Source organism: Microchirus variegatus (genome assembly GCF_963457635.1).
Source record: "Microchirus variegatus genome assembly, chromosome: 9".
NCBI lineage: Eukaryota > Metazoa > Chordata > Actinopteri > Pleuronectiformes > Soleidae > Microchirus > Microchirus variegatus.
Window position 1 is genome coordinate 27,343,774 of NC_139810.1, and position 13,031 is coordinate 27,356,804.

At 41.7% G+C, this 13,031-nt stretch overlaps 2 protein-coding genes across 3 annotated transcripts; one reads left to right on the forward strand and one right to left on the reverse strand.

The window, feature by feature from the left end:
• Positions 1-63: 63 nt before the first annotated feature.
• On the forward strand, positions 64-5,002 carry smim29 (small integral membrane protein 29). The gene is made up of 4 exons (XM_083894902.1): positions 64-356; positions 2,371-2,396; positions 2,523-2,628; positions 3,649-5,002. The coding sequence occupies exons 1-4, from the start codon at positions 228-230 to the stop codon at positions 3,715-3,717; spliced, it is 330 nt and encodes a 109-aa protein (XP_083751028.1). The 5' UTR covers positions 64-227; the 3' UTR covers positions 3,718-5,002.
• A 1,935-nt stretch (positions 5,003-6,937) lies between these two features.
• hmga1a (high mobility group AT-hook 1a) lies at positions 6,938-11,333 on the reverse strand. 2 transcript variants are annotated; one of them, XM_083895730.1, is made up of 5 exons: positions 11,305-11,333; positions 10,122-10,234; positions 9,169-9,252; positions 8,085-8,141; positions 6,938-7,302 (listed from the first exon to the last, which is right to left on the reverse strand). In XM_083895730.1, the coding sequence occupies exons 2-5, from the start codon at positions 10,209-10,211 to the stop codon at positions 7,234-7,236; spliced, it is 300 nt and encodes a 99-aa protein (XP_083751856.1). In that variant the 5' UTR covers positions 10,212-10,234; positions 11,305-11,333; the 3' UTR covers positions 6,938-7,233. The 2 variants fall into 2 exon arrangements, with proteins under 2 accessions (XP_083751856.1, XP_083751857.1); XM_083895731.1 differs by lacking the exon at positions 11,305-11,333 and adding an exon at positions 11,006-11,128.
• Positions 11,334-13,031: the final 1,698 nt, after the last annotated feature.

The following is a 13,031-nucleotide window of genomic DNA, read 5'->3' on the forward strand; positions in this document are numbered from 1 at the left end:
CTCCTCTCCATTCCTGGTGTCCTCTGTGTTCTCCCTCAGGTTTTTCCCCGCTGATTGGTGAGGGCAGTAAATACCATGTGGAAGTCACATGCACGACAAGGATGAGGCACAAACAACACGGGGGCAGTTTGAGGAGAGAGACGCTGCACACTGTCCTGTCGTAGGGAGGAAGGAGGGTCTGAACCTCCTGCCAAGGCTGTGGCTCGGTGTGTCACACGCTTAATGCAATGAACAGCACCACTCCTCCTCCTCCTCCTCCTCCTCCTCCTCCTGCCGTCGTCGATGGAGATGTGGCTGTCAGCTATGTGCTGGTGCCCTTTTTCCTCATCACCATCATTGGCATAATTGCGGCTGTGGTAAGTTATCAGGGGACATAATACTGTAGTATTGTGATATTGCGATATTATTATTATTAGATGCCACCACGTTGGGACCCACCGATGGCTCTCGGTTCAGTTTTTGGGGTCACGAGATAAACTTGCAGAAATGTACATATATATATATATATATATATATATATATATATATATATATATATATATATATACATGTGTTTATATATGTATGCATGTGTGTATATATGTATGTATATAAATATATATGTATACGTATATGTGTATGTATATATGTGTGTATATATATATATACATGTGTATATATATGTATGCATGTGTGTATATATGTATGTATATAAATATATATGTATACGTATGTGTATGTTTATATGTGTGTGTATATATATATATATGTATACATGTATACATATATATGTGTATGTATATATATATATATGTATGTATATATATATACACACTTATACATATATACATACATATATATGTATACATATATATATATATGTATACATATATATGTGTACATATATATATATATATATATATACATATATATATATACATATATACACACATGCATACATATATACATACATATATGCATGTGTATATATATATACATACACATATATGTATATATATATATATATATACACACATGCATACATATATACATACATATATGCATGTGTGTGTATATATGTATGTATATATATATATATATATATATATACGTATATGTGTATGTATATATGTGTATATATATATATATATATATATATATATATACATATTCATATACATATATATATATATACACACACAAATATAGGGAGTGCTTAACCGATATACCATCTTTCCCTTTGCCCCACTGCAGAGGTCATTTAGTCTCTCCTGTAGTGAATATTTTTCCTCCTCATCACAGCAAATATAGCGGATATAAAATATATTTATTGTACAACATAAATAAGCATAAAAAAATATATATAATAGCTATAGCGAAGTCAAGGAGGTAGCAGCTTTTTCAGAACAACTATATTAATCATATTACAGTCATGTCGGCGGATGTTGGCGTGTTTGCCGATATCCAATGATACATTTTAAAGCCAATATCTGCTGATATTGAAATATATGGAAATAGTATTGACTAAACTGTCACTGGTGTCCACTCGTGTGTGTGTGACTTGAAACCAGCTAATGAGACTATAATTCTTGATGCTATAAATCAAGTGGGAAGTGTCATCCCATGGGATGAGTTGCAGAATCGCCCCCTGGTGGCTATTCAATAGATACTGTTGAGCGTGACCTAAGAAACCAGAAGACCACATCCACGTTTTTTAATTGATGGTCTATGGTAAGAATTAGTGACACATCTAAAGGTGAGACTGCATAATGGAGGACTCCTCCCTCCCTTTCTCAAGTGCATGGCTGGGTGAACTACGGTGGCCTTCACATACCAGAAAGGTTGTTGTTCTTTCATTATTTACATAGTAAGCTTTAATATACAAAAAGCATGTTCTGTCTGTTTGTCGGTACAAGTTGGTATCATCCCTAAAGTAAGGGCCTTGCCTGTGGTGCATATTAAAGGTTTATTCCAAGCTATTACATGTCACACGTTTACAAACATGCCTTTGCTCGCTACATTTCTGTCAATAAATCCTCCAAAAAAGGTGCATACTGTACTTTTAAAATTGATATCTGCAGTATAACGCTGACTTAACTCCACATGAGGGGGCTTGTTCACTGTCCAACACAATTAGGGTTTCCGCCACAATAAATCACAATTTTCGTAAATTGGGTCGCGACGGTTTGTCATCTTAAAAAAGTGGGTCTTTATATTAAACTTTTGGAAAACGCTGTTCTAAGAGCTCTGTAATTTTGTTGTTTACTCTTTAAAATAACAAAAAAAACAACTACTGTTGTACCATTGTAAGACACGTGTGATACCTACAAAGCCAGGAATTGAAAACCCTTTTTTTATACCCAGTTGATTTAATGCTCTTATCTGTTTCAGGTCATGTATATTCGGAGGAAAAGAAGGTAAATATTTATCTACGTATTGATTTAATCGCACAGTGGCTTTTGTAATGAACGTGATTGCGTCACTTGTGCTTCAGTGCGAGTCGTCGACATCACTGTTCCCTTTCTGTGATAATGTTCCCCCAGAATTGACAGACTTCGTCATCAGCTGTTGCCGGTTTACACCTACGATCCCTCAGAGGAGCTTCACGAAGCCGAGCAGGAAATGTTGTGGAGAGAGGAGGACACTCGGGTAGGATGCACCAATGGATTTTAAACTTATGGCATGTATTTGTTCTCTGGGACTGCTTTGCCTACTTGGAGAAAATCTGTTATGAAATCAGAAGGAAACGGCTGAAATTGATGATTATTATTATTATTACTATTATCAGGACAAGATTGGCTCAAACGTGCTCGATCTCACTGCAACTCACCACATTTTCGACAAAGGGGCATTTATAGTTTGCCTTCTGTTCATTTGCACCATTCACACTTCAGCAGTTCCTCAATTTGACACTCTCTTCCTCCTTTCTACGCAGAAATACAGCTATAAATAATTGTAGTATAGTAGAAAGGTGCAACTTCCTGTTTTATATGCAAGTCTGACACGAGAGCAGTTGGTGTCTTAGTTAGAATGAATTACGTTTTTTTTAAATGGAATAATTTATGATTCGTGGGAAAGTGTGTCTGTGTATGTATATATATGTTTGTATCTGTAGTTTAGAAAGAGATGGATGTGTTTTTTAAAACACTTCTGAAATCCAATTTTAACAACCCCTGAGCTGTGAGAGACACCAGGTGGCAGTATTTACCACGGGCAGATTCACAGAGGTTTTAGCTCATAGTTTAGAAAAATGTGACAGTGGGAAAACCAGTATATCTTGTTAAGCTTTGCACTGATTTCAGATACTTTAAGACACTCAATTAATTGGATTTCTTGCCCCTGAGGCTGCTAATCCATGACACAAAAAAGTTAAATTCTTTTGTGGCACTTTAAAACCTCATAAGCAATATTAACTTCTGTGCCTGGTTTTAAGGATTATCCACAGACAACTTTGTCAGATCTAAACTGGGATTGGGACTATGTCTTTGGCAGAAAGTACTTCTAGTGTTTATAGTGACATCCGTGGACTCATTTCCCACGTTGTGTGTTCAAATTGACTCTTTATCAACGTCAAACGCAGCATATAATTAATTGGGCCTTTTTTAGATTATGATGACATTGGTAAAGAGACTGAACTGTGACCTCGTTTTTCAAATTTTCTGTCCTCAGATTGTTCAAGGTTGGGCCAGAAGTTATCAACAGCGATACCCTCTTCTGGCCAAAGACGTCAGTGCATGACGGTGAACCATGGAGCGGATCGTCGTCAGCAGATTGCCTTTCAGCCACAGAGATTTTTCGTTCCTTCACACCACCCTTTTCTTTACCACTGTCCATCATGTCATCTGTGCGTACATCAGCAAGAGACATACTTCTTAGGTTCTGATGCCAATTCCATGTGCCTAAAAGACACTTATTTATTTGAAATTATTTATTCAAACTTCTGAGTCACGTCACTGAACACCACAGTAAGACAAAGCGGAGAAAGGCGGTGTCGTTGTGTGTGTGTGTGTGTGTGTGTGTGTGGAAGGATACAGTGGACTGAACTGTTTACATTTATAACTGGTGACACTGGAAGGCTGTCATAATCCTGTATGTTTGCACATGTACTGATGATATTTTATAGACTATATAGGAGATTATAGGTAAAAAGAAATAACCACTCAGGCTTTGAGAGGGTTTGTGATCATAGCCTGGACTGCAGAGGTCGATTGTATCATATAATATATATATATATCTTTGATGTAATTCTGTTAAATCAAATTTGTTGACATGAAAACTATATAAGATAATTTCCAAAAAACAGCTTAAACTTCAGTTTTATGTTGATTTAAGTTAGAAAGAATAGTCAAAATAAGCTTTTGGTATATTTTCTGTTTCATTCTGAGTTGAAAGGTTTGGACACAGCCCTTTTTTTTTTGTTTTTTCGCTTTACCCGTTGACAATATTCCATTTTTTTTTTTTTTGGCATTTTGGCCAAATCCTGTGACTCCCATCAAAGGAATGACAAACCAGTTACAAACGTAAATAGCACCATCCTCCTCCAATCCACAAAAAAAAAATAAAAATAAATGAGCGGTGACTAGTGGCCCAAATATGTCCTGTCTGAAAGACATGGCACCAGCATCAATGAATCCTCAACAGGAATCTGTTCAAGATGAATTCCATAGGTCTGACTTTAACAAGCACTTAGTAAAGTCACAATTTTTCTTTTCCCTTTTTTGTTACATTGTAACCTCACTTTACCTCAATTATTGGTCATGGATGTAAACAAAACAAATCACACATGTACGACAAACACTGACACACAGTTCAGGGACACGAGAACACTCTCTGTGGTACCATTTGGTCATTTTCTCGACATCGTTTTAAGTTACTGGTATGAAACAGACCGTTTAAATGGTACAAATATATAATAGGACGCCTTATTCCAAACTGGAGAACTTCCCGCAGAACGCTGCACTTGTTGACTGATGTAAATGTTTAAACAGCAACACGTTTATTGAGTTTTACTGGAGTGTTTTGGGAAAACGAACAGAAAGGATGATGTAAATAAAGAGTTCCTTCTCGAAACGCAAACCGTGGATGAACACACGACAACACACGAATGACAAAGAAAATTCTCTTTATTGACCATTTCAGATACAAATTGTTGTTGGGCACCATAGAAATATAGACATTGTACATTTATGTGATCCCATCCTATCGAGTTGACAGTATATAAATGAACAGATGCATGATGACGTGCGGATGGAGAATGACACCCGAGAGAAGTCGGAGGATACTAAAGGAGGAGGAGGGGAGGGGGGGATTGAAGTGACTGTTGTACGAGTATGGTGATGGAGGCTGAGTGAGTGTGTGTGTGTGTGTGTGGAAGAGCCAAACACACAAATGTCCAACATAACAGTAAATTGGAAAGAGCGCCCAGTCTCCCACAAACATTTGTCCATGAAAAATGAGAACCAACATTTCAGTGCACCAGAAGAATGTTTTTTTTTTTTTTTTTAAAAAAGGATAAAAACACACCAGCTAATCTACCACAGTCAGCGAACACAGTTGTCAAGCTGACAGGTCTCCCTGACTTGCTTCACACATTAAACGAAAAAAAAAAAAGAAAGAAAGAAAGAAAAACGAAAAAATAAAAAACCGTCTGCACGAGCCAAGACGCGTCTGCAGGTGCACACTATCACAAACTTGACACCCAAGTTATTACAGTCAGGAAGTTGCGCACACACACACACTTGTAATTTACAACATCTTTCCATCTCATGCCAGAGGTTACACTTTCACAACAGAAAAACCAGTTAAATGCAATTGTATGGTAAAGTAAGCTGTCGAGTGAGGTATGAAAATCCTAGGCCTTTGTCTCGCCCTCGTTTGCAGTTTTCCGGGTTTTTGTAACTGAGGTTGTAGCAGCTTTTTTTTTTTTTTTTAGGTGTGTGGAAAAACCCAGTTAAGTGGACTGTGACCGTGGGTTCCCTGACACTTCGCAAATACACTTGTAGCAGACGTACAACGACGCATGTTGAGAAAGACTAGGAAGAATGTTACGGCACTAATGGATGAAATAAAAGAGGGGACCAAAAACGAGGTGAAGTAGTGAGAGCTAGATGGAATGGAGAAAAAAAAAACAACAACGTTACAGCCCCTGTTGGGACAGCAGTGCCACCGACTGTCCGGCCTTACGATCAAACTCTTGCGTTTGACCTGTCGCAGTTTGCCTTATGAGTGACTGGAAACTGGGGACCATGAGAAGACATAGACGCTAATGTAACAGCATTTGTAAAAGCTCCCTGAAGAAAACACTGACGCTCTCAGCCTAGAACTCTGCCAACCCTATCCTCTAAAAACACACACTATACCAAAAAAAAAAGAAAAAGAGAGATTTGAGTTTTATTATAAAAATGAAGCAGCACACAAATGGGAGACCATTTGTTTCTTTTGAATGGTACGCAACCCAGAAGAACACAGTAAAGTCTGATCCAACTATACCGATGACTAATGATACACGTCAACATCTCTCTCCAACTACACAAAAAAGGACCGTGAAGGACGTCTTTGAGGAGCACAACTAAATCTTATTTGTCCTACGGGAAGAGGGAGAAGGTGGTAAAAAGACGGCGATTCTGCTCTACTGGTGTGACGCGCGGCGAACGCCCTTCATGCAGATTAGACGCACTACGGACGCCGTCCGAGTCAGCGAGATTTTCACCCCGAAAAAACGCCGAAGCTCGACTCCCGTCGACGACGCGACGCAAAAGTGAACCACTTCACGTGAAACACACAAGAGACGAAAAAAAAGAAACCAAGTATCGGTAAAATTCAACCTTTGTCCAGTAAAAAAAAAAAAAAAAAAAATCTATACGCCCTACCATCTCAGATGCGGGTACAACAAATAAGTAACATTAAGCAGAGGAAAAAAACGTCCTACAAACCATCTTTACGGGGGGAAAAAAATGGAAATATCCAGGCTACTTAGAGCACACCTTTGTCCAGTATAAAAGACTTGTGATTACATGACATGTAGAGAAAAGGGCTGTTACCTGTCTTGTAATTCTTAGATCTATGCTTGAGCAAGGTCCATCAGTCTATCCAGTGCTGTTGCATGATATATGTACTGTGTTTAACCCCGCCTTTTTTTCACAAAGGGGGCTTTGTCGTGAACAGTGGTCATGTGGTGGCACTGGTGTCGGAGATACAGCCCAGTTCTGGTTAACAGTAAGTCAGTATGTTGAGTGAGGTAGCATGCGTTGTGAATTACTGGTCCTCTTCCTCTTCCTCCTCCTCCTCCTCAGATGATTCCTGGGATGCTTTTTCTTCCTTCTCCTACAAGAAGAAGCAAAAAAAAAAAAAACACAACAACAATCAGACACCGAATCCCCGACCGCCTGGAGCGCCATCATTGTTCGACAACATCTGCCTTTGATTCGCGTCCCGAACGTGACTAATTGTTTTTAATAATCCCACTCCAAGAATCATCATAACAAATATGCTTAGCATACTATTGTGGCACTAAGAACTCCCAGGGAAGGGTAAAGACATCTGGAGTGAAAAGTGATTCATACGAGGGTGAGTCACAATGAGGCATCCTGCTTCTCTTTCCTCCTTCCACACTCTGTTGCCAAAGATGTTCATTCATAAAAATGTTAGAGGGGTAACTTTGTGTCATTCCTTCTCTATGACTAACGCAGCTCGGACTTCTTTTGAAGCACACGCCCTGGGACCGACACGCGCACGTGACAAAAAAACCTTACTACGAGTCCACAACGTGTTCGCTCGGGGATTTGTGCCGGCTAAAAAATGGTTTCTGTTGCCCTATTTTCACGGTTAAAAAAATACAGAATGTCTTCTTCCGTTCGGGAACGGCGTCACGCGGGTTCGTCGGATGTGCTTTTGCGAAGCCCAAAATGTCGAAACTGCGTGCGACGGCGCAAACAAAAAACCCAAAATAGTCGTGGTGACTACAAATGAGGGAGTAGGCAGGCGATGGAATTAGGAAAATGCAATCTTGCCCCGCAGGCAGCCATACCAATCATAATTAAGTTTGGAGAGGAATGGTGTAGCGCTGATGATGTACTGTTTGTGCAGCATTAGTGTGTAGATCTTACCTCCTTCTTAGGTCTTCCCCTGCGTTTCGCCCCTGCAACTGGGACTGCCGATGCCTTCTGTGAACGACAGCAGAGTGAATGAGCAACTGTGGTCGAATCGTGCAGTTTGTATTGAATGCAACAAAAATACAATAAAAAAAGAAAAAAAAGAAGCTGTTTTGAGGAGTCAACCGGTGCAAAAACACTGTTGTAAACAATCCTCATTTTCCTCTGCTTCTAGCTGCCTGCAGATGGCAGTGTTGCCTCTGCAATGAGACAGATGGAAAAGGGGGGCACTGAGTTCATTGGCTATTATCTGGAAGGCCGACAGGAACTGCACACAGGGCACTCCAGTTCGCTGGCCACCTGGTCTGAGGCTCAGAGACAGCTGGTGGAACTGAGCGGAGACACAAACCCTCTGCAGCTCAGCCCTCGCTCCTAAAACTATATCATACATGCTCCTACACACACACACACACACACACACGCTTCACCCTGCCTTTCCCCATACATTGTAGTGAAGGCGAGAACGCGCGGGGAGAGCTGGAGGGTTGGGGCGAGGGAGAAAAAAAAAAATCAGTTGTTGCTATGGAGACGACAGGCAGAGAAGAACTAGGACTGTGTGCTGGGTGGGGGTGGAGGGTGGGGGGGGGGGCGGGGTGGTGGAGGGCGCTTAGTGTCAGCTTGGAAACAGTATTGCGGCCTCTGCACCTGCACCGCACTGTGCAAGCTGCAGGAAGCTGGAGGGACAGGAAGTACAGACTGAGCATCACTTTTTAAAAAGAGAAAAAAGAAAAAAGTAAGGCAGTAAACCAAGGTCTTTACAATGGGAAACCCAAGCCAGGCTATTTCTGACACTGTGATATTGGAGGGGGGGGGGGGCAGGGGGGGGAGCAGCAAACTAATATATCATAAGAGCAGGACATCCTTGTCAGAGGTGGAGGTTGGCTACCGTTAAAAAGATTTCAGCAACATCAGGAGGTTAGAAAAAGGAAACGCTTGCGAGAAAAGACGGGACGATAAACTGTGTGTGTGCGTGTGTGTGTGTGTGTCATCCTGCCGCTGCTGAAACCGTCTTTTTGCAGAGTGAAAACGAAAGACTTACTTTGCCCTTGGCGGCGCCCTTGTTTTTGCTGCCCTTTGGTCGTCCTCTGGGCCTCTTTGGAGTCGGGGACCCACTTGGTTCCTGCTAAATCCGAGACATTCAGAAACGGAGTGTTAGAACAGACAAGAACACAACACATACAACTGTATTTTTGCACACCGTTTTTTTATAAACATCTCAGGGCCCCACAGAAATAAAAGATAAAGGACAAATGTAAACATAAACAAGGACCTGGAGGGGGGGGGGGGGATTACCAGACACAGACAACGCGTGGTTGCACAAGGGGGGAGAGACGTCTTACTCGTACGATAACGTGTGGCCGTGAGTCATCTCATGGCCACACTTGTCTCCTGTTGCATTTTAACTTGCTTGTTTACAACTGCGCCCCGTAACGAGCGCGGAATCCGATACGGAGGCGGAGTGACAGCTATACGAGCCAGTGTGCACGCCGCGTCATCCATTACATGACGAGCAGATGTATGTCGTGGAGGGGGGGAAAGGGGTGGGAGGGGGTTAAACCGGTTTTAAAGGGTGTTGGGTTACAGGTTTTTGCTGATGAACCTGTGTGTGAGTGTGTGTGAGAGAGAGAGAGCGGCCCAGGAAGTTTGTGTTGTAGTCGTCTGCACTGCAGCAAAGATAAAGGGGGGGGTGTGTGTGTGTGTGGGGGGGGGGTGGGGGGGTGAGCGGATGGGTCATGGGGGCCTGGTTGCAGCCGTATCTCAGGGTCTTGATTTCAAGCACAGGAGGCATCTTTATCCACCTGAGCTGGAACAGATGCAGAGCTCCTGGCGCTTAAAACCCCCCCCAGTTTGTTTTCAAATCACAGGTTCATTTTATGTGTGTGTGGGAGGAGGAGGGAGGGAAGGGGAGGGGAGAGGAGGTGGGGGTGTTTGGGGGTCACTCAACACATACACACATATATGTAGGGAATAAAAAAAAGTGGCTTTACTTACGTCAGTGGTCTTTACCTGGGGCTGCTTACGGGGTCTTCCCCGCCCCCTCTTCTCTGTAGCCTCCTTAGGTGAGACGGTCTTGTCGCTCATGTTTGCTTTTTCAAAAAAAAAACCTACACACACACAGGAGGAGGAGGAGGAGGAGGAAGGAGGGAAATAAATCACAACGATTACTGCAAGGCGAGGCGTCGAGTTCATTCACACACACACACATAACAGAGAAAACACCCAGGATATTAAAAACCCGCTGAGCGCGAGGTCAAACCAGAAAGGACCGGACTATTATTATTATTATTATTATAGCCACGCACCGGTAACGCCGTTTACCGTCCACCATTTAATCCGCGCCTCGGTTATAGCGCGTTTACAAAACCCGAGTCGTCGCCGAGAGTGACGAATGTGCACGACAACACGACACAACAACACAACACAACACAACCCGATGATGAACCCGACGCTCCCTTTTCACACACCGACCATGTTTATTAGAGAGAGGCCCAGCAGCGGAGGAGGAGGAGGAGGAGGAGGAGGAGGAGAGCTGGACTTGTGACCAACAATCGGGCCTGAAACTATCTCAGCATGTCTGCACGCCGGAACACACACACACACACACACACACACACACACACACACACACAATAGCGGCGGTGTGTTCGGCGGGATTCACACACTTAAACCGTCGCCTTAAAATGTATAAAAAAATTCGCCTGTGCTCTTTTTTTTTTTTTTTTTTTTTAATTCTGAAGCAGCGACCGAAAGAGAGCGAGACAAAAACCCGGGGCGAGAGCAACAAAAGACGGCTTCGCGTTTGAATCGTGCAGCCTCATCTCCTCCGCTGTAAATAAAATAAATAAAAATGCATGCAAAAACTTTCCACCACTCACCTTTTTCTTTAAAAATTATCTAAATCACGCGGAGATTATTATTTTTTTTTTTTTTTGTTAAAGAACCGTGTTCGCCTCACAACGTGAGCGGAATTGTCCCCGCGAAGACGGACCGTGTGTCTGGTTTGTACCCGGTTGAAAAAGAGCCTTGCACAGGATCTATAGGCTACAGCTTTTTCTTCAGCCCGCCCCTTTAAAAGCCCTACTCATGCAGCGTTTGCACACACAAAAAAACAACAACAAATATCCAAATAACGATAATAATAATAATAATAATAAAAAAAAATGTTTTTATTTACCAGCAGGTTGAGCAGCTTATTCCAACGGCGTCCTATAAATAGCACGTGCGTCTCGTCTCTCGCAGATAAAGGGGGAAAAAGGCGCCAGCCAGGAGGAGTTTTGGGGGAATTTAAAGAGCCGCCCTCATGGGAGCTGAAAACCGGAGGGCGGAGTTATGATAAATAAGCCACCAACACTACGAGAGGAGCCCAACCCCCTCCACCTTCTTCCTCCTCCTCCTCCTCCTCCTCAGTCCTTTCTGTTCCTCAAGTTTCATCCCCAAAAAACACCAGGAACATCACGTGTGAAAGTGTGTGGACGTACACTTCCTCCAAAACAATACAATTGCATTAAATTATATAAAATTAAATTAAATTACATTAAGAGTGGACTTTGTTGATCTCACACCATGTGAAATGCACCTGTTACACCAGCAAAAAATAGTCTAATAGAATTAGACATAGAATATATCCCAAAAACCATAAATATCACAAACTGTACAGACACACACACACACACACACACACACACACACACACACACACACACACGACACCCTGTGACCAGAATGTGACCGACTATGTTATTGGAAGATAAACGAGACGTGAAGCGCGGGTGTCATTTTGGTATCGGTTCATACTCGAGGCGGTGATATCGGTATCTGGAGCATGAAAGATGTACGAGTCGATCCTTGTGTGACAAATGTGACACAAACAATAATAAAAAACACAACAGGAATACAATAAGACAAAATTGTGATTGTAGTATACGATACACACCTTTGACTTTGGTGGGTAAACATGTGATTATTGCACAGATTATAAACAGACACAGAGGCAGGATGTGAGGAACGGTGCACCAACACACACGCAATGTGGTTTGTTTGTTTGATTGTGTGTGTGTGTGTGTGTGTGTGCTTGTATTTACGTCTTTGTCAGGGTCCCACAACCTTAATAATAATGTTTTTTAAGGGTTAAGATAAGGCACTTCATTGTGAAAGTTAAGGTTAGGGTAAGGGGCTTAGGAATGCATTATGTGTATCATGTGTCCTCACTAAGATAAACAAACAAGTGTGTGTGTGTGTGTGTGTGTGTGTGGTATAAATAAATAAGTGTGTGTACTCAGTCGCACACATCACATCACATCACAGAGACGGTGAGTAAAAAATGTATTGCACATAGTTTTTTTTGTTTTTCTCCATCCACCACTGTTCAATGTCCAGTGTGTATGAATTGGCGACATCTAATGGTGAGACTGCAGATTGCGACAAACAGGGTTTCTGTGTTCATTCAATTGCACACAGACACACACACACAAAATAAAAATAACATATATTTCTAACTCACAACAAGTCCAACTTCTGCCTTGTTTGGTTAGTGGATGTCACTTAAATAAACGTGAAGGAACAGCATAACAAACTCGAAGCAGTGGACCATCAACAACACTCTCTGTGGACTTTGGTGCAGCAGAGTGAGTGAGCGAGTGACTGGTTTTAGGAACTTTTAGTTTCCAGCAGGAAAAAGCTGCCGAACGACTTGATAAATTAGCAAAACTAACCTCCAGATTGTTGTAATCGTGTTTTTTGGAGTGTCTATAATCAGTCTCAGGTTCATCGCTGATGATGTGTCATATTTTCTGTCACAATATCAGATTACAGTACACATTCATGTGATCTGTAATAAAGATAATATCCTGTGTCACAATATATATGTTAGATTATGTCATGATAATTAAAATGATAATATCA

Bases quoted from the DNA above. Each gene is read 5' to 3' on its own strand.
- smim29 (XM_083894902.1), top strand. From the start codon at position 228: ATGAACAGCACCACTCCTCCTCCTCCTCCTCCTCCTCCTCCTCCTGCC. The intron at 357-2,370 runs GTAAGTTATCAG...TATCTGTTTCAG, and splicing joins TTGGCATAATTGCGGCTGTG to GTCATGTATATTCGGAGGAA. The intron at 2,629-3,648 runs GTAGGATGCACC...TTCTGTCCTCAG, and splicing joins GGAGAGAGGAGGACACTCGG to ATTGTTCAAGGTTGGGCCAG.
- hmga1a (XM_083895730.1), bottom strand. From the start codon at position 10,211: ATGAGCGACAAGACCGTCTCACCTAAGGAGGCTACAGAGAAGAGGGGG. The intron at 9,253-10,121 runs GTAAGTAAAGCC...TCTCGGATTTAG, and splicing joins CCCAGGTAAAGACCACTGAC to CAGGAACCAAGTGGGTCCCC. The intron at 7,303-8,084 runs GTAAGATCTACA...TTCTTCTTGTAG, and splicing joins GGGGAAGACCTAAGAAGGAG to GAGAAGGAAGAAAAAGCATC.